We start from the raw sequence: 21,485 nt of genomic DNA, 5'->3' as shown, positions 1-21,485 counted from the left end.
TAGATCAAATTATTAGCGAGAGACACATAATATCTTCTAATCTAATTAGTAAAGTAAAAGATATAAAAATACATATTATATTTCCTGGAAAAATATGTATACGTTTATCTTTAAATTTCTAAACAGACAAGATAGTTAATTTAAATTTTAAAAACACGATACACGCGTTAATAATATACACGAATAATAAAGCTAGATATTTTTGTTGACCAATTATCCTTTAAAATTGATGCATTATTATTCTATATTTTCAAGAGAAAAATCATCCAGGGGGGGAATGACAGAGCTACATAAGTTATCTCGTGTCACTAGTGATAACAGCCTTGAAAAAGAAACTATGCAGTAATAAGTACATTCAACCATCCAAGGCACATTCGAACGTCATCAGAGTCTTTGTAGAATAAAAAAACCACCAATCTGTTAAGTGAAGAAGCATGAAAACACCTACGAGGACGAGCCTCTGTTGTCGCGCAATAATTGGCTAATCGTTGTTGACGTGAGTCTCTTACGAAAATGTTTTTCGGCACGTGGCTAATCGCGCGATATACGGCTCGGTGCCGTCGCCGATCTAGGCCAACGATCTTCACGCATTTTGCTTTCTTTAGTCCTCTACATTGAGGCAAAAAAGGCTCGCTGGTCCGACCCGTTAACGACCAATCACCAAGCTCCTCCTCATACGAAACACATCGCGTGGTCTTACCACCTCGCACGCATACTCGTCAGCGGTGTATACACACGCGTGTTTCGTGTACAGAGTGACGCGATTGTCCGTGAACACGTCTGTAACACGTGTATAACCCTGAATAGATAATCTCCAAGACGAATGCTTCGGTACAATCGAATTGGAAAAATGTCTTGGAAATTATTTAAATCCTCTATTCGCTAAGAGAGAAAAAGAGGAAGGAAGAGAGGATTAATAATGACAAACTAAACATTAACATTAAATATGAAGAATAAACATTGTCAGAGTGTTGCTGCCATAATTATTTACTTACATTATACATTTAAGAGAAAACACTTTGATAATTATTGTGCTTAATATATGTATACCTATACGTTTTAAATACTTTTTGATATTTTGAAATAAAAGCTGGAGGAAATACATTTTATCTGCGCTCATTTCGATCAGTCGCTATCTCTAATTTTAACGGCTAATACAAATCCTTTCCGCACACCTTGTACATAGTAGGCATATATTCCCGGACAGTTTCCGTCACGACGCTAAACTTCGGACCGCGCTCGCCGCCTGTGGTTTCAGTTTGTTTCAATCGCTCGTACAAGTCGGACGTGTTTACGCTCCGCGCTCCTTCGCACGCAACGCCAGTCACACGTATTACACACGCGTTCGCTCACGTACGTAGACCGATTTCGCGACTGGTTCGTGACGATAAACTTCGGAGTAGCTTCTTCAATCAAGCGCAGCCGCTCGGAAACATAGTGAATTAAAAAAAAAGAAAAAAACTCGAAAGTCGTAAGCGTGTTCAAGCCCCATCGCGCTACGTGCTTCCTAACAAACGTCCACGTGTCGCATGTCGATACTTTCCCCATTTTTTTCGAGGTGAGTAATGTAACATTTCGCCGACTAACAGAACATTTCTAATTTAGCATGAATATAGTAGTGTTTGCTATTCAATCTTGAGAAACCTCAATTGCTTTTGTAATGAAGTTTAGAAGGCATCTCTCAGAATTAAGCGACGAAAGAAGTCCAAAGTTCACTGTGTGTCAAATGATTCTGTGCTTCTTTCTAGTTTTCCCAGAGAGAGATAATGTAACAATTAAATTCTAATTAGCTTTAGCTTGCGGGAATGGGGACAGATCGTATATAAATAATAAGTTTTTTATTTGTTTATAGTTTTATCGTATGCATATACTATATATATAATCGTGTATTATCGAAAAAAAAAGAAATTTGCGAAATTTATTTGCTACCGTAGTGATATTCCTGAATATAACTGTTTACATAAGTCATTTAATCAATATCATTTAAATAACTCTGCATATATCAACATTGTCAATTATTATTCAGAGGCAGAGATCGTTTATTATAACTGTTTCCAAACCGAGAATCGCTGCAATCAAATATTAATGACTAAAGCTGAAATAGATAATTGATTTAATTACCGAGAAACATCATGAATGCACTTATCACTCATGAATGCTCTAATAAATGTAAATTAATACAAAATCTGCATCATGCTTTTTATTCGTTTTAGACTTTAAATCTTAAAAAAAAAACAATTTTCTCTTCATATAGAATTTAATTTTGTTGAAGTATAAATTTTTATAAATGATTAGCAATACAAAAAAATTCTCTCTGTTAAATGAGCAAATGAAGAACTAGGTGAAATTAAACACTGTCAAAAATTTCCGAAGTTACGTAAGAGAAATTCGTCGAAAGAAGTTATGCAAATAATGCGACAAACACCTACGGCCTCCTGCCCGTGGTTACTGTACGCAATTCATCGCGTCAATCAGCGAGCTTTGAGCTCGCGGAAGCTCGTCGTTCTCATTTCGATGACACTCGAAGCGCGGACTCGGAACTCGTTGACGCCAATGGAAAGCACATGAGTCAGTGAGGGAAAACATGTTTACACTTTACTGCGTAATCATATGTTGATCATTTTGCCGATAGATTACGACGCAAGTCCAACGAATTGTATATACGCTATAGAAATGTGTTTGTGAGTACTTTGCATCTGTGTCAAGGTACCACAACAATTTTGCGAGAGATATAACTCGATGATACGATAAATAAAATATTTTGAATGTGAATATTTTGGAATTGAATCACTGAATATTCAAATACTTAAGAATTTTTATTTTCCTTGTTTATTAGATTTTCTAAAGATTTTTACGTTGCCTTTAATTAGTTAAATCACAAGCACGATTTATTAAATTATTATTTAGAAAATAATTATTATATCGTTGAATATATTTTGTTAAATTATATTTAGTAATTGTGATAAATCGTGAATTTCTTGGATGCTGTTTTGATAGTATTACGCGATAATTAGACGATTGTAACATAATAATGAGATTGATAGTATGTTGGAAAAAAAAATGAATAGGTCAATAGCAGAAAAATTTCTTGCATGCACTCATTGCATAATGTCTTCATTGGCTGCGCGTGCAGGTGGCTCAGGACAGCTGTATAGCTTCATGTTTCCTGCGCTTTGATCTTATTTCGGTATAAGAAGCGCTGAATCAGCGAAGCTTGAGGCTATTGCGACTTGCGACTGACATGCCAGACTTTGTATTCTGAGAAGTCTGGGTCACGAGAAGACCTATTTTGTAGAAAAAGAGCGGTACATAAAGAAGTACAAAGCTTTTCTTCATAAGAACAGTACGAAAGCTAATTCAGAATAAATTATTACCGCTTTTGCAGATAAGACAATTGACGTATGTATTTTAATTAATTGTCGATAAATATGTATACTCTTCATTGTCTAAAAAAGTTTATTAAATTTTTAGAATACTTGAATTTTGGAGCACTTATTAGTGTCCAATAGTTGATGAATGAGAATAAATTTCAAGACTTTGGCATTATCGAATATTTAGCTGTTCTGTCTTTTCTTGTATTTCTTTGTTTTACTCTCTATTTCAAGAGTTAAAATTTTATCCTTGAAATTGATCATCCGAATGCCCTTACTGAGAAGACGTTCGAAAATAAATGCCACCTCGCAATTGTAAATTCAGTGCCAGGTCCACGGTCAAAGAAATTCACCTGGACGAAGGCCAGTCGCCACCGCCCCTGCCTCGTCCGGATATTCTACTTTTGAAATCGTAGGTCGGCGATGTCGGTCACGCGAATTCATTTCGATATCAAAACAGCAGGTCACGAGACTCCGCTGTTTTCTCTCGCTTCCGCGATAGTATATACCGCGGGAACGTCAACAACACGAGGTATTGACTGTCAGCGAAAAATAGTTTCAGCGTGTGTAAAGATGAGGTATACCGAAGAATATTGGATATATATCGAAATCTCAACGTGGTACTGAATAACCTAGATTACGCTTATAGACTAGAAATACGCCAGCGAAGGAGCTTGAACATAAAAATGCATCTTCGCGTGAGTTTGATATCATGTTATTAAAATGAGACATATATAAGAATTATGAGGAAGAGATAAAAAAAGCTGCTTCTGAGACACCTCCAATTTTCTCAAGAGATGAAGCAAGCAACTGCACACTTAATAATTATATTTAATTACCGAGTATTATTAAGACACAATTAGCGTCAACTATATAGATTTTTCGCAACGTTAATGTTAGAAAGCTATATTACCGCTGTAATTTCGCGGACAGATCGGATGCCAGTTTCGCGCGCACTTGTTCGCACGCAACTTATTATCATTTTCAGGATTTTCGCGAAAACCAGTTACGCCGGCAATTTAATCGTTTTAACGCGACGTTTATTACAGGCAGTGCGATTTTTAGCAGCAGGTTACACGGAGAACGGGAGAAGTAGCGGCTCTCGCGGTTACTTCACGTTCGAATTACTTTCGCTGCGCGAGTAATAGCCCGCTCTCTGTCTCTCCCATGCACGAGGCGATCATGCGTGGACTCCGAACAAAGTTACGTAACGCACGTGCCATGCCATGCCACGAACGAACTCGGGGAGATCGATGCACTAGCGCGAAAAAATCGTACGTCATTGATTGGAAAATTAGCCCGTCGAAAAAAAAAACCGCTCTGTCTGCCAGCGCATAATCTCCGCGCATGCAACGCGATACGAAGAATGATTAATCGCGAGAAATACCGGCGACACAGTTAATCACCGGTGCATGCTTGCCGAGTGACTGCACGGGGCAACGGTCGATGGAATTAATTTCGCGATCTCGACGGAGGAGGTATCTTAATTATAAAGCCGAGTTTTTGCAACGTGTACCGCGCGAATCGCGATCTACATTTTACAGAACCGCGAATTTTACGGTCGGTGATTGCTAAAAACAGGTTATTTTTCGACGGAATGTCTCGAGTTTCAGGATCGAAGTCTGTAATTAATATGTCTGTAGGTAATTTGATGTAATTTTGTAAGTAAGATTTCTTAAGTTACATTTGTACTAGCAAAACAAAGATATAAATTTAAATTAAAGACGTTAAAGACGTTAAAGATATCGCTTTGCGATGTCTTTTTTATGATTATATATATACATATATATACACAAGACTTTGACCAGCTTTCAGCAAACGATGATTCACGGTACACCGAAGATAAAGAGCACCTGTTTTTATGTCACGTATTTGTCATAAAAAATTGCAATGTCATTCTTCCACAAAAATCTCTTTCGCAAAAATTTGCTTCTTACGTTTTTAACTTTTCTCGAATTGTTTTTCATATATTTATTTCTCTTTTTCATATCTTTGGTTTATAGTATTGTTTTGCTTCTATTATCAACGTTGCAATAAATAATATTTACAGCTGAATAACAAATGAAATTGTTTGAAAACGACTCGTTCAAATGATTTAACAATGATTAGTCACACACGAAACTTCAAGGCTTCGCGTTTTGGATATGTCTCGCTAGAATTTTGGCTGTTTGCCGAATGCCTCGGAAAGTCATCGCAATATATTTGCGGTTTAAGCAGACAGATATAAGGTTGCATAATAAAATTGTTGGGAGACGTCGTAGGTCAGTGCACCGAGGTAAAAGAAAAAATATTTGAGAACGCGGGTATCTGGGTATATCCGCTGATACCGAGGCGAATTAAAAGTTCGCGTGCTTCCGACAATTGTCGATTCGTTTAACGAGAACAATCGCTCGCCTTCGCCATTTGGTCGTAGACATGACAGCGTATTCTCGTTAGGCGATCGTCCAAATGTCTAAATTTGCATTTCGTTTTGTTTCGAGAGGAGTGCGAAGTTCATTTCATCGATCAAGCTTTTAATTCGTAATTGCTCGCGTAGGCGTGACAAACTGCACGCCTATAATTAATGTTGCAATTGTTGTTTCATTATCTTATTTCGTTATCTTACGTACAGTAGCGAATTTCAATATGTCAAGCCTGAGATACGACATATAAGCGAGCTCTTTATTTAAACATTCAATTATAAGGATAATCATAATCGTAAATCTTTCGATGGATCTTTCTCTATCTACGCAGCTTTATGATTTACGTAGATATTTTCGAGACCAGTAAACATTTTGCAAGTATCCATTTTCTATAAATATCCCGAGCGATTCGCGAAATATCGATTTGCCTCGTTTCGGACCAATCGATAGATATTTATTATTTGCAGTTATTAATAGGTGCTCGAAAGCCCCCATCGACGATAGAACGCAGACGTTAACGAGGTTTACATCTGTCACGTCAAAGCCACGAGTGGACAAATAGACAGATGTCACGTCGGAAAGTTCCAAATATATGTGCACATATATATATATATATATATATATGTCTAATTTCGCGAAAATATTCAGCTTTTTGAAACCAATCCAGCTGTCAGGTTGAGTCCTTTGTCTCTCTTTCTCTCGCGGTCTGCTCATCTCTGATTGCGCAATATTGAATAATCTTGTCAGAGACATACGTTCACAAAGATGTACTCTTCCGCTTTAATCTCTGACGACGTAAAAATGTGATTGTGACGTAATTCGAACGTATTTATCCATACAATTTACATGCTACTTATACGTGAAGGAAATAACATAATTAAATTATTATTCAATAATTATCTCAGTGAAAACAGCAAGGGTTGTAAAAAAATGGCACGACGCGTTGAGAACCTCTGAAACTTTCTTACTCGCCGGTCAAAGAGGTGAATCTCTCTCGTTGAAAAGACGAGAGGGACTGGAGCTCTCGTATACGAGAGCTTGCATACTTCCTGGGAGAGCGTACGATCGCGCGGTAACTTTTACGGCTCTCGAACGACATCGAGAGACTTGGATTGAAATTTCAGCCGGCGAACTTTTCACGAAGGTTACGCAATCTATATAAAGTCGATTTAAACTTAAATCGCAATTTCGAAATTACGCAAGACGACGATCGCTCGTATCTCAATGTTTAAATGCATATTACCGCGGTCTGTTTACTATTTTGCCGCGGGTAATTTTAATATCTTTAAGGACAGCTTTAAATTAGAATAAAATGTAGTGCGAGAGTCACGTGCGTTCTCGAGATCGAGGCGAGCAACACAAACACTCGCTGTATATGCAAATGCAAAACAAAACAAGGACACCATTCTCGTTTTGGACGAATGCGACTCGATTTTTTGTTTGCACGGGCTCGGTGACAAATCGAGAATTGCAAAGAAAATATAAGAGTGTATTTTCGTAAAGGGCGACGCAGATAGTAAAACAATTTGCACGTTGCGGGCGCGCAGGCCGGTCCTGTTGCTGCGTTTCACTCGCGCGTGCAACCTTCTCTTTTACGCAAGCCCCAGGAAAGTGATCGACCTTTTTGCGCCGTTATTCGCCAGTCGAAGATAAACTCCGACTCGTGCCTCGCAATAACGACCGTTGTTCTCGCGCTCGAATTAAGACCGCTGGCGATTAGTCGTTTTTATCACGTTTTCACTTTCGCGCTTCTTGTATGTTATATTGAAATTTTATCAGTGAACTTTGTGCTTAGTGGATACCATTGAAATGTCGGATCTGAATGAGATATCAATCTGCATTCGTTGTTTATTGCGATCGCGTGCAATAATTGTATAGCTAATGACCGCGAGATACGCGGGTAAAAAATCAGATAACAAGTCGCATCGCGAAAGATCGGAAAATATAGTCAATTACAATTAAGAGGATGATTCGGATTTAACGCAATTCGCGAAAACAAACCGCTGCGGTAAAAAAATGACGTGAGCTATTCAGCGAAATATGTATTGCGAAATCATCGTGGCAAAAAACGTAGACGTTCTAACGTTGATATTGATGAATAATAACTTTTTTTTTTTAATTTACGACTCACCGTACGACGAGATCTCTGTAAACATCTAAACCGCCTGCATCGCGACGAGAGGCCTTTGAGTTCTCGTACCAACAATTGTTCACATACACAAGCGCGCGGCACATTCACGATCGCGAAAGCTGCACAAAAAAGGATGAACGATGCCGTCATTAAACCTTGACAATGTTAGGCTACATGCGACTTGCGTCGGCGAACAAAGTACAACGTTCATGATTTTTGCATTGCGCTCACATCAGCCGCCTACGCGTGGCTCGACAATCAGTTGGCGGCCAAGTGAATACAAAATGTTTGCATTTCCTTTTTTACTCATGTTCTTTAAGGACATAATCATTTAAACATTAATAAACAGCGAATTGCTACTTTGTAATTTTGAAATCCGTATGCAACTAAAAATTCCGAGTGATATTAATTTTATTGATTCTAATTCTCGTTCTCTCTCTCTCTCTTTCTCTCTCACTGTCTTTCTATAATCCTCAGATCGAGGTCTTAAGTAAATGATAGATAAACGACAAATAATATTAAAATGGGTTCGTATGGAAAATTAAAAGTTCTTACATTATTCTTTAATGTAAAAATACGCAATTAATCTGTGAATACTTGTTAAAATTAGCAAGACATTAATAATATATCGATATTATTCATCTTTTAATATCTTTTCTATAACGAGAAAGGAAATAATATATCTTCAGTATGTTCATAATTCAAATACTTATTCAAAAATTAGCTTAGGACGCTAATTATTCATCTTTCAATATTTTTTCTGTGACGAGACTGGAATATAATTTAGAAATGTAGAACGTGAGAAATGAGAACGCTAATACTTTGCTCAAAATGATCTAATTGTAAGCGAGAGCATATGTTATTAAGCGTTCGTTTCTATATCGTTGATGTTCTATAATAAAGATTTGCGCTATTTTTAACGGAATTACATCGAGGCAGACGCGGAACGGAGATGATGACTACCGCAACGCGTTTGCTTTGTGCTTCCTTCAAGTAGGCCGCCGTGCAGTCTGCTGTGTCATTCATACAGGGCATTCTACGTGAAAAGAAAACGTGGCATCTCGCATTCATATAGGTAGCAACCGAAAGAAACTATCACGGAAGGAAATCACATATTCATTTACCGCTTCTTATGTATATTCTAAATATAACTCGGCTTACGTGACTTCGGGATTGAAACCCAACGATCCAGCGTTTCACGATCTAAAGCCGATAAAACTACCACGCTATTTAGTCCTCGATAAGCCGGGGGTTCGTGACAGACAACGCGTCGCGGAAAAATCTCGTTTATATCAATGCCACTAATTGCCGCAATACGGCTGGCCTCACTGACGCCGTTAGTTAAAAATTTTTGGAGCCGATTTTGAAAACTAAAAAAAGAAACATAAATAAAAAATAGGAAGAGTACAGTTTAAAGTTTAACTTATTAAGGTTTTTGAAAATTACACATGTAAATAATATTTTTTTAATTTACTCGATATTATCATGGGGAGGCCGCGTCCCCCTCGCTCTTTCCCACTAACGACGTCCGTGCTGCCTTCGTTCTCCGATTAATCGGGGGTCGAGAGATGATCAAGCTTCGCTGCCATGTTTGCCAGGACGATTTCTCCGAACTGGCGATTAGCCAATTCTGCCTCCCGCTTATTTAACGCAACGACTATTAAAATTATGATCCAACGATTAATATAAAAAATTATTTTTTTTGGATGAATCTCTTTCACGCAATTGTTCTTCTTTTCTAAACGAATAAATCGAACAAAATAATTGACGATTGTGCCCAGCGTGACGTCGATTGTAACATTCATTCGGTTGCTTTACAGAGAAATACAGAGGCTTTTGCGCGTCTTCGTTCGAACGAGAGCGACTCGTTGGGCACGACTAAAATATCTCGCGATCATATTGATCGTCGCCGCTTCCGGCTTGATTATTTCTCGACTTCTGTCCGACAGGATTGCCCCGTCGGGCACGACCGAAGACCGAAATAACCCGTGATCTTACCTAATGGCCATTAATGGCGCGAGCCCGCCCGGTTCTCAAGCGTTAGGTTCCCGTGAACTTCGGCCCGTCCGCGCCGTTGCCGGGCTTCGCTGAATGCCGATGACGCTGAATGACGCATCACGTCGTCGGCCTCCGTCATTCCGTCGGATATCTCACGCGGGGGGACCAGCGATCGACGGAGATTTACGCGGCCGCGACGGACGTTCGATCTGGATCGTCCCGACGAAACGAACGGCACATTGCACAATACAATGGCGCGGAAGCCGTTGACGACCGGCCCGTTCCAATTAATCGAGCGTGAAGTTCGCAAGATTTCTCATGCGACCGAAGTTAACGCTTTAATTGAGCCGCCGCGGCCGCGCGGAAACTTCACAGTTCGCACCGCGGCGCCGAATTTCTTTCCCGCTGCACTGTTAAATATTGAAGGATGTTTAAAGCAATATCTTGAGTTAAATAATATTTTGTTATTTTTATTAACTTAACTACCATGTCGAGATTTATTATTTTAACTTCATTGATTTAGTTAAATTAACGACATATTGAGTAAGAGCAGTGGTGACCTATAGGAAATGGTTATAAAAATGAATCAAATTGAGTATAATTTGACACTACGAATTTAACAGGGTGTTTGTAATTTTCATTCAAGTTTTGAAAGTAGATCAACCAATGTATAGATAAATCAGAAACACAAATAATTTATCGAATAACACCTTTAATAAAATTTCATATTAACAATGATATGCCACTAAAACTTTGACTCTCATTTGATTCAATTTTAGGTATATAGTAAATAATACCGGGGCAAAATGTAATTTTTACAGACGCGCGTAAAGGCTTAATCATTTTTCCGTATAAGTGAATTTTAACGACGCTGGATAACATTACGTCGAATTTCTGGTGATAGCGTAATCGCTTTACGAGATTAAAATCCAAGTCCGCGAAATCTCGTTACGGAATCGGGACATAAGACGTCTTAAAGATGTCATTAAGACGTCCTTATGTCCTGATTTTGGACATTGCGCTGTCTGGGTCGTCCCGTGGAGAATCAAAACCGATCGCGTTTTTTTTTCCGTCGGCAGACGGAGAAAAACACGGGCCGACATATATTGCCGAGTGTCGGAAATTTCCTCCGACAACGGAGCGGATATATCGCTCGCTCATCGCGCTCGGAGGCGAGGCTGATCGATGCCGTGGCACACGGTAGCACACGGGCATGCGAGCGCACAGGTGGGCATAATGTCACGTTTCTTTGTTCCAGGCGATCCGTGCCGGGAGACGTTCCAACGTATTCGAAACGCGCGCCAACGTCCGCCGGCTGACCACGTGGTACGCGTCGCCGTATCGACCACCGGTGCGGCCGCCGCGCCGATTGGCCCGGCCGGGGGACACGTGATCGCGCGCAACGTCAGTTCGGACCGCCGCGCGCCGTCTGCTGGCCTGCACTTGTGTCGGGCCTACACTTGTCAACGTACGTTCGACGGGGGAACAAAGGACGGCCGCGGAGAGACGACCTTCTTCGCGCTGCGCTCTTTCGCGCTCTTTCGTCGGCGTCTCGCGTTCAGATCGTCTCCGTTCGTCGTTCTGCGTGTCGCGTGTCTCGATCCTCGACGCAGCCGACGGGGATTCGCGCACAACGTCACGGTGCTGGAGCAGCGCGTCCCGTGAGACCCATCAGGCGCTTTTGACAGCTCGCCGTCGCCGCGCGTGACGGCGTCGTCGGCGGCGGACCGCGGCTGAGTTTCGTCGCAACGACGGTGTCATCGGTGGCTCGAGGGGAGATCGGACGGGGAGCCGTCGACGAGTCGCGACTCCGTACAAATCCGCCGGAGCGGAGTAATCTCGATCCTCTTCGCGGCTCTTCGCGTCTCCGTCTCTGTCTTTCTTTGGCTCTCTGTCTCTCTCGCACGCGGGAGACCTTCGGACTGAAGACAGCCGCGAATATACGTTTTTTCCCTTTCGCCGCGCCGCGAATTTCGAACGACTCCCACCCTTTGCCATCCGCGGCCTGCGGCGCGCGGGCTTAGGACATGTACAGCATGAACTATATCGCCAAGATCATCAGCAACTTCCGTCTCTTCTACAACGAGATCAACGCCGCGACTCTCACCGGCGCGATCGACGTCATCGTTGTCGAACAACCGGACGGCTCCTTCACGTGCTCGCCCTTCCACGTCCGCTTCGGCAAGCTCGGCGTGCTACGTTCCCGAGCGAAAGTGGTAAGTCCCCTCGAGCACTTACACTTATTATCGGCGGTTTATCGCATAAATGAGTGCAGTGAGATTAGAGATCTGTTTTAAAAACAGTTATTTTCCTCGGCTTTGTATCAATCGGCATTTTTTTTGAATTGTTATTAAAATATTTGATTATGATACTTATAACATTGTAGTGCTTACTTATTTATTATAATTGAACATTTAATATTTCTGTTATTAAAGTAATGTGCCGTTGCATATTAAAATAAATTATTTATCATTATTTGACGTTGTCCTTTTTAAGAAGATCTCTTCTACACGCCATTCTTGTCTTGTACATTTATACTTTTATTATGTTGAGATAAAAAATAAATATTGTACAAGAAAGTTATATTTTTGTATATATAAAGCTTTAGATACATATGAGAAATATTTTCATAGGTGGACATTGAGATAAATGGAGAACCTAGGGAAATTCACATGAAACTTGGAGATTCCGGCGAGGCGTTTTTCGTAGAAGAAGTCAGCTCAAGTGGATCTCCAACGGATACCGAAATTCCGCCGCATCTGGCCTGCTCTCCCATACCCGACAACTGCTTTCCACCGGCAAAGTTCAATCTGTTGTCGGATCTGCCTCAGGAACAGAGAGAGAAGATCCTTGTAGACTCGGTTTTGTCCATAGAGCGAGAGAAATGGGAGCAGATGTCCGCCTTGCCGCCCGATCAACGGGAGAAGTTTCTGATTGAACAGTTCTCAGATCTTCCCGCGGAACATCGCGAGAAATGGCTTCAGATCGCCTCGTTGACTGTGGAGGAACGGGACGAGATGTTTAAGGAAAGCTTCGGCACCATATCTCCGGAGCAGAAGCAGCAGATGATCAGAGAACAGTATTCCGCTTTGAAGATGGAGGACAAGGAGAGATTGTTCAAGGAAAATTTTCCAGAGCTTTCGATCGAGCAGAGGCAAAACTTCGAGAGAGCTTTATTGAGTGACTGGAAGAAGAAGGAAGAGAAATGGGATGAGAAACACGACAAGAACGAGGACGAGGAGATATTTGATATGGACGTTATTAATGACGAGCAGCCGAAATCTACAATTTGCCCAAAATCTTTCGTAGCTGTCACTTCGACTGAGAGAATTCGAAAGATTAGCGTGGTGAAGAATGATTTTAGACCAATTACGGATGACCCCCAAAGTAGTAGTAAGGAAAAGTCTAGCGACGAGTCAAATTCGTCTTTGGGCAAGAAGAATTTGAAGGAAGAAATTGTTGATGAGAGCAAGAGTAACAGTTCGACTAAGAGAAAACGCAAGAGGAAGAGTATCATGAGGAAGAAAGGCTCACAGAGGAAAACCAGCAATGGCAGTAGCAGCCAGACAGAACTGAGCGAGACTGATGCAGTATTTACCGAGGAATCAATTAGTGAGGCGGTAAGTATTTCAATGAGATTATACTTCTGTTATATGCCAACATACTTACTTATTGAAGATATTTAAAGGGCCCCACTCCAATGGCAGAGGATGAAAAGAAGAATGCTGCTGCGGAATCAACATCCGCCGATGCAGTTGAGATACGACCCGAAACCGATTTTCACTTCTTCAGTGACTCAGAAGTTACCAAGTATGTAATTTATACTTCTCGTTTACATTATTACTATACATATACAGATATATTTATCGACTTGTTGTGATGTGTTCAAAAGAAATAAGGACTCCAGACCATCTTCACCCGTTCAATCAGACACGGAATTCGAAGTGCGTAAAATTACGCAAGACGGCAGCGAGAGGGAGGACGATAAGGCTCATCAGCAGAGTTGGAGATGGGGCGAACTGCCCAGTCCACCTCCAGAGCCGGCGCATATGTCGCATAGAAATTCATTGAGTTCTCTGACGACAACTAATCAGCCGAATAGTTAGTATACGATTTTATTACCTTAGTTTATAAATATCAAACTGTGTACACCATTCATAATTAACATCACATTGTACAGTTCTAATTGAAAATGCTGTTATCGATCATTCATGTTTCGAGAAACTAATACGCCTGATTCTGATACACAAAATTATAACAAAATTTAACAATTCGATATCGTAAAATTCTTAATCTTTTTTTTCCATGAAAAGCTAACTCAAAACGCTTGATCACTAACTAATCGTTCGCTAACCGCTTTTTTAATGGCAGAAGATGCACAACGATCTATGCTCAGTGGCATGTTCTCCTTTATGAAGAAGACTTCTCGCGTAAGACACAATCCGGAATCAGAAGGAATTTATCTTAGCGATCTTAATGCCGACGAACTGGACCCCGAAGTTGCGGCTTTGTACTTTCCCTCCTCACATCGAGGCCCGACGATGGTTAAAGGTATATGGTAAACTGGCTTTTGCTTCTGCATGTTAAAAGCGCATGTAAAGTGCATCAAAACTAACAGTAAATGAATTTCTTTGTATTATAAGTATTGAATTAAAAGCAAAGTGTTTTTGCATTTTTTCTGTTTTTGTTTCCAAAATAAAAATAAAATAATCTTGAAGCACTTAACGAATATTTTATGTACTTGGCGCGAGACACTACCGTGTCTCTTGATACTATTCGGTTTGTCTTTTTGCTTTCTAGGAATGAAAGGGTTTACTTTTAACTTTGTGGTAGTAATAAGTAAAGATAAATGACTAACAAAGGTGTATTTGTAAATAAAATTTGGTTTTCGTTGTTTTAATTAACTAAATTGGTGTGGTGTTATTCTGTGATATTGTTTTTCATATTTTGTGTAAGAGTACATAACGTGTATTTTATTACAGATGAAAAAACGGTGGATGAAGAAGATACAGAGTCGGGTAACGGGCCGAGCCTACCTCAGAGCCCCAACAGTGTTGAGGGAGCTATCGGTGGACCAAAGTCTCTGGATAGCGATTTCGAGGAACCAAAGCATCCTATTTTCGATAATAGCATAGAAATAAGTATGTCTCTGTGCGGTGGTTTGGACAGCGAAAATGGACCATCCAAGGAAGCTTTCAACGAAAATTTATTGCACTTCGAGGACATCTGTGCCGATCCAAAATTGTACGAGAATCCAAATCTAGTCGTAAAAATTAACGGGAAATTCTACAATTGGGCTACAGCTTGTCCGATAGTGTTGACCTACGTCGTTTTTCAAAGACATTTACCGCAAAGCGCAATCGAAAATCTGTACATGTCGTTGCCGGTACACGAGGATAAGAAGCGACAGAGCAGCGGCAAGCCCGAAAGTCGTAGTACATATAGTTCATGGTTTTCTTGGAGACGTTCCACGCAACCTCCTAAAAAACCGGAGGACGCTAGTCAAAGTAAGATTTTTCAAACTTTCAATTTCACCTAACAAACTTTCTATTTTACAAATAGTTATATTTATTTTGAAATTAAATTATATTAAAAATATAATTCTTCTATTTATTACAGACGACGAAATTACTGCGCAGTCATCTGAACAGTCTTTGGGTGCTAAGACTGTAACAAACGATGAATTACCCTCTGCTAACAGGTAAGTCTCTCGATAGCTTTTTTCTATCCGATTTTTTTACATTCTTTAATTCTGTGTTCTAATTATATATTTACAGGGAAGTAAAGACTGAGCAAAACACAGATTCGTCAAGCTCAACCGAAATAATGGAAACTTGTACAAGATTGACAAATACGTCGAACGAAACTGCGCTTACAAAGACTGAGAAAACACGTGAAGGAGAGGGCGAAGGATACAGCGGCGGTGAGGATTCCGACAGTAACCACAACGAACCAGCGGGTATTAAGATTCCTGTGGAAAGAAGACCGTACTACGAGTCCACGGAAAAGTATCGTAAAACTTTGCGACTGTCGTCTGAACAGATAGTAAGTATTTTTGTGTAGTTTCCACAGTTGCGTAAAGTATGAACAAAAGAAGTGATTGAGTTTCGATCTCTTTATAGGCGAGTCTCGAACTGAAGGACGGCGCCAACGAAGTAGTCTTTAGCGTGACCACTGCTTACCAGGGTACGAAACGCTGCAAATGCCATATCTACAAGTGGAAGTGGGATGACAAGATTGTCATCTCTGATATTGACGGCACCATTACGAAGTCTGATGTCCTGGGTCACATTCTACCGATAGTGGGCAAGGACTGGGCTCAATCCGGGGTTGCTCAACTGTTTACGAAGATAAAGAACAACGGCTACAAACTATTGTACCTCTCGGCGAGAGCAATTGGTCAAGCTGGGGGAACTCGGGAATATCTGAGAAACTTGAGACAAGGGGATCTGTCGCTGCCAGAAGGCCCGTTACTTTTGAATCCTACAAGCTTGATCTTGGCATTTCATCGCGAGGTGATAGAGAAGAAGCCGGAAGAATTTAAGATATCCTGTCTGAAAGATATTCAAGCGCTATTCCCTGAAGGATCTTCGCCATTTTACGCCGGATATGGAAATCGCATAAATGTACGAACGATAAATCCTATTTATCGATTATAAATTAATTTGAGATGAATGATAAATTTTTTGTAAAAATTGTATTAGCAAATGTAACATGTAGAATATATTTTATATATGCAGGACGTGTGGGCGTATCGAGCAGTAGGCATTCCTATAATGCGGATCTTTACCATAAACTACCGAGGAGAATTGAAGCATGAATTGACACAGACATTCCAATCTTCGTGAGTATTATTACATCATATTATTTATTTTAAAATATTTTTAAATAATGTTAAAATAATGTTTCTTTTCTGCGTCGAGGAATATATAATAACAGAAATCGAAAAATAAAAATATATATTTATTTGATTATTGCTCAAATAACAATATACGTAATAGTAATTTAATCACTTGTTTTTACATTTTAATACATTAAATTCTTTTTCTGCTTTGTAGCATTTTTTTTATCTGTTAATTTTTTTCTATTTGTGATTTTTTAAATGCTGTATTTTGTGCTTCTAAATACTCTACTAATCTTGAGCAATGTGTACTAACTTTAAAGCAGTTGTTATTTGCAGATGGCATTTAACATATTATTGCATGTATTTTTAATTAATTTTTATATCTACTACTTACTAACAACTTTTATGATCGAGAATATTTCTTTTAAATATGCTAAAGGTAAAACTGTTAACAAACTGGATGCCGTCTTTCTTACTAAACAGTGAAAAGGTTTGAGCGTTAAAAATGAAGTTATTGGTTGAAAAAAATAGAAACACAAGTTTTTCAGAGGGTATTGATAGGTCGGATATTTCTGTGATTACAGTTATACGCGTCAGTGCAATATCGTCAATGACTTGTTCCCGCCGCTTATGCCAAACGTCTACTGATGACACAACCATAAATTTTAATAGACGTATTAATTAAATTGAATTATATTAAAGTATTATACAGTAATGCCGGTGACGTATCAGGCTTTCATGCATTATTGCGTTATGTTTGGGACATTGCCATTCATAATTTCGCTACATTTCCTGATAATTAACATAGTACAAAGTTAAAACACACATTTTATATACACTGTAAGTACACACGAGTGACAAGCTATCAGGAAAACTTATTTTCAATTATAAACATTTAAATGTGATACGTCGGACGTAACCGTAATTAGATATGCTAGTATTATATTTTGGAATATATTTGGTTGTGCGACAACTCCTACCTATCTTCTTATGATTTATAGGGTAAGCACTTGTTTTGTACACATTTGCTTTCTTATCACTGCTTGATATGCTTTGATTTTTAGCCATTTCTAACATCTTGTCATTGGGATATATTTTCCATTTGTTTCTGGCAATGGGGAAGGGATGGTATTAATGATTTATAACTCATAACTTATTTAAGTGTATAAGTGAAGAAAATGTTTATCGCGCCTCTGTCAAACTCATTTTATCTTTTATTTGCTTATCGTATCATAATTTTTCAACCAAGCACTTCATGATTGCTCTCCCATAAACTGTGATTCTGCCATTCAAACAATAATAATATGATTTTTATAAACTAATTATAACTTATAGGCTGTGTGTAATAACTACGTGTGGGTTCTCATTTATATCGATTTTCCTCTGCAATTGATCATAACTTATACGATTTAACGATTTTTTCATTTTTATTCATTTTTTCCTTATAATTTATATTATATATGTTTCTCGTCAATCTAATCTTAGATTTCTTGTATGAACTGTATATTTTAATCCAACTCTCTTATTTAATGTATATACATATTGTCACACACATATCATACATTAACAGTGTACGTGTTAAGAAAGATTGAGATTGATAAAATTCATTGCATTTTTTAAATCGATTTACATTACATATTAATTCATCATGTTATAAAAACGAGCTGTAAACGCCAATTAAACATTCATTTTTTAGTCATACTGACGGCACAAGGATACGAACGTGTTTGACACGTGTTCTCTGCAATTTTTGTTTATTCTCTTATTGCAGGTATTCAAACATGAGCTTCATCGTCGATCACGTATACCCGGCACGGCGAGAAGACGCTACCGATGAATTCAGCAATTTTGCATACTGGCGAGAACCGATACCTGAAGTACCGAAACTCGAGGAGCTCTACACTCAAGCTCAAGCTACCTAAGAAACTTCCTTTATTCCGTCATTTTCTTGAACTACGAACGACGATTATCATGTTTAACTAACTTTTATACTCTGTGCGTCGTAGTGACTTTGACAGGTGTGATTGTCTATAATACGTCTGGAAAGTCTCACTAACGTGAGCGTTTAACGCTTTCTTTGTATATTGGATTTGTTCTTTAGATATTAAGTAATTATTTGTAAAAAGATCCAGAAGAGAGATTGCTTATATACCTATAAAAGTTATGTATAATATATATATTGTATATATATGTTATATATACATTTATAATATTTAACTTATACATATATATGTATTTGTATCATTTATATGGAAGAATAAGTTTTATTACATATGTGATTTCTCTTCGAAAAGATTAAATTTCATCGAGATATGCGGCTAAACATTCCAGCTTTATTACATTTAAGTAACGAGAGATCTTTGTGTTAAATGATACCAGATACATTCTATGTCTCAGTCGGACTTAATCACACCAGTCAATGTACACGGCGCGCCTAGAAACTATAATACACTATAGCTACGTGCTTTACAGTGTAACTAACAGCGAGCCTTGTATCGCGCACTATACTTCAGGAGTCTGCAAGTTGTCCCAAATGGTATCTTTTGTCAGAGTCGGTGTAGAATACTCTTTGAAAATGATTAATTGGGAGTTTCTTAATCTTTGTCGCCTAGCGTGAATCGTCTATGTATTTGTGGCTCCTGCTAGAGAACCTCGCTTGTTACTGCACACGTGCAAGTTTTATACGAGCATATAAATTGTCTGCGTACATGCCGTCAGTTTTCTACATTGAAATGCGTTGGAATTTCGCTTAGCAATTGATAGTAAGATATTCTTCTAGGACGTAAGGTGCATTAGCAGGCGGATAGTTAAGTGTTTACTGCTTACGTTCCCTACTTTTAGATAGTTATAATTTCAGAGAGCTATAATTTATTTTTGTATAAGATCTTGATTAAGTTAGTGTGCTGTGAAATTGCCATATCTTCAAAATGTTATCATTTACATTGTGATATTCTGATCAAACTAGGGATTATTAAGTAGATAACGGATACAGACATGGATTTCCTTTGAAAATATTTTCGTTAAGATAATCGTACGAAGTACGAATCCACTCTGTACTTCCGTACGTGACCTAATTTTGATTTGCTATTTAATTGTTCTCTTCTCAATATCATGGTTGTCCTCTAATCAAATACATTCTACTAGCTTTTGGTCTTTCATATGTTACCTAAAATATTTTTGACATACATAGATTAAGTTATCATTATTGTTTTAATTCGGTTAACGTTATGTAAAAATAATGTTGACGGATTTCACTTCTCGAGTCATGCGATTGAAGCAACAAAAGTACAACTGTATCCAACCAAAGAGGATAGAGTTATATTTGCAATAGATTATGTCTTTTATTACGTGATAATGCACTCACTGTAGGACAACGAGACAGGAAAATTGCAAGAACAAAGTATGAATAATTTTAAAAGCCTCTTAATTTAGACAAACATAATGGCACAGATTGACAAAGGAATTTATGACAAAAAGAAATATTGTATATATTTTGTAATACTGATTTAGAACAGACTTTAAATTAACTATTATTTTAACTATTATTTAACTATTATATGATGCGATATAATGTTATACTGTAAATTTATAATTGTTTAATATTTAATTTGTAGTATTTATCTATTTTGTTAAGCATTATTTTTGGTACAAATATATTTAGTCAGTCTGTTTATAATTTCCTTTACTCTGTTTTTTTTTTTTATATAATTTGTTATACTACCATGGTATAATCATTCTTCGCAATAATAAAAAGTATTTTCCATTTTTTAATAAGAATCTAGAATTGAACAAATTGGAAGTAACGCATAATAGTAATGAATATATTGATGTAATGGTAATTATTAAATGCGACATCTTTTTACCGAATAATCTAATTTTTACAAATGGAAATAATGCATATAGAGATTATTATGGGACAGTGTTAAAAATTTATGTTATGTAAGATGACACATGTTTACTAAGTTTCTCGTGTCAATAATAGTATCACACATTATACCTGTAAGATGATCTCATCGTAATGCAATCTGTTTTATTGAATTTAGTTTACTTAATTTTCGTCTCTTAGCAGTATTAGCACATCCCTAAACTTCTACATATAATAAATGTATGACCTGTACCCTTTGGAATCGTAAATAATAAAAATTATGAAAATGACTACTTCGTCACAATCACAATTACGATTACTTTGTAAAAATATCAATAAGAATTCTTGAATTGATCACGTAACGATATATTTTATCATGTAGGAACCAAGATATTTTATGTTCATATTACAAACAATGTCTTATTAATCATTTTTCATACTGCTGCCATAAAAGTGTTTTTGTACGTGAAACATAATATGTATATATTAGACCGACTTGTAGAATCTTCTTTTTATTGACGTTTCACTCGGCCAACGAGTTTTAATCTGAAATATTTAACATCTTATATCGCATATTTATCATAATATGTTTCATAGATCGTAAATCACGCTGTGCATCCAGGATCTCTTACACGCAAGTATTTCAATAATTTCAACAGTTATGTACCTCACGTATTTTTAATCTTTGTATATTTTTTCTTCTAGTACCTTCATTATCTGAATGCTCTACGGATTCAATAGACGACGTACTGTGCCTCTTAATAGAATCGAAATCGAAAACTACTTTGGGCGTATTGTTATCGGCTTTGTTTGGCGACCAGTACCAATGATATATGGCCTAAAAATATTGTTTGAAACATGATGAATGAAATTA

At 38.1% G+C, this 21,485-nt stretch overlaps 1 protein-coding gene across 3 annotated transcripts; it reads left to right on the top strand.

The window, feature by feature from the left end:
• The first annotated feature begins 1,244 nt into the window (after window positions 1–1,244).
• Lpin (phosphatidate phosphatase LPIN) lies at window positions 1,245–20,901 on the top strand. Of its 3 annotated transcripts, XR_011734190.1 has the most exons (13): window positions 1,245–1,558; window positions 11,161–12,118; window positions 12,536–13,522; window positions 13,591–13,712; window positions 13,795–14,003; window positions 14,274–14,453; window positions 14,885–15,409; window positions 15,522–15,603; window positions 15,680–15,947; window positions 16,025–16,528; window positions 16,643–16,746; window positions 17,331–17,748; window positions 18,518–18,658. XR_011734190.1 is itself a non-coding variant. In XM_071791911.1 (12 exons), the coding sequence occupies exons 2-12, from the start codon at window positions 11,930–11,932 to the stop codon at window positions 18,666–18,668; spliced, it is 3,321 nt and encodes a 1,106-aa protein (XP_071648012.1). In that variant the 5' UTR covers window positions 1,246–1,558; window positions 11,161–11,929; the 3' UTR covers window positions 18,669–20,901. The 3 variants fall into 3 exon arrangements, 2 of the variants coding, with proteins under 2 accessions (XP_071648012.1, XP_071648013.1); XM_071791911.1 differs by lacking the exon at window positions 17,331–17,748 and having other exon boundaries at window positions 1,246–1,558; window positions 18,518–20,901; XM_071791912.1 differs by lacking the exons at window positions 14,274–14,453; window positions 17,331–17,748 and having other exon boundaries at window positions 1,246–1,558; window positions 18,518–20,901.
• The last annotated feature ends 584 nt before the right edge of the window (window positions 20,902–21,485 follow it).

This window comes from Temnothorax longispinosus, chromosome 10, assembly GCF_030848805.1.
Source record: "Temnothorax longispinosus isolate EJ_2023e chromosome 10, Tlon_JGU_v1, whole genome shotgun sequence".
NCBI lineage: Eukaryota > Metazoa > Arthropoda > Insecta > Hymenoptera > Formicidae > Temnothorax > Temnothorax longispinosus.
The sequence above is the reverse complement of the archived record's forward strand: the minus strand, read 5'-3'. Positions and strand labels throughout refer to the sequence as shown.

Coding starts and splice junctions, on each gene's coding strand:
- Lpin (XM_071791911.1), top strand. CDS start 11,930: ATGTACAGCATGAACTATATCGCCAAGATCATCAGCAACTTCCGTCTC. Junction 13,523..13,590: donor AGGAATCAATTAGTGAGGCG/GTAAGTATTTCA, acceptor AGATATTTAAAG/GGCCCCACTCCAATGGCAGA. Junction 15,410..15,521: donor ACCGGAGGACGCTAGTCAAA/GTAAGATTTTTC, acceptor TATTTATTACAG/ACGACGAAATTACTGCGCAG.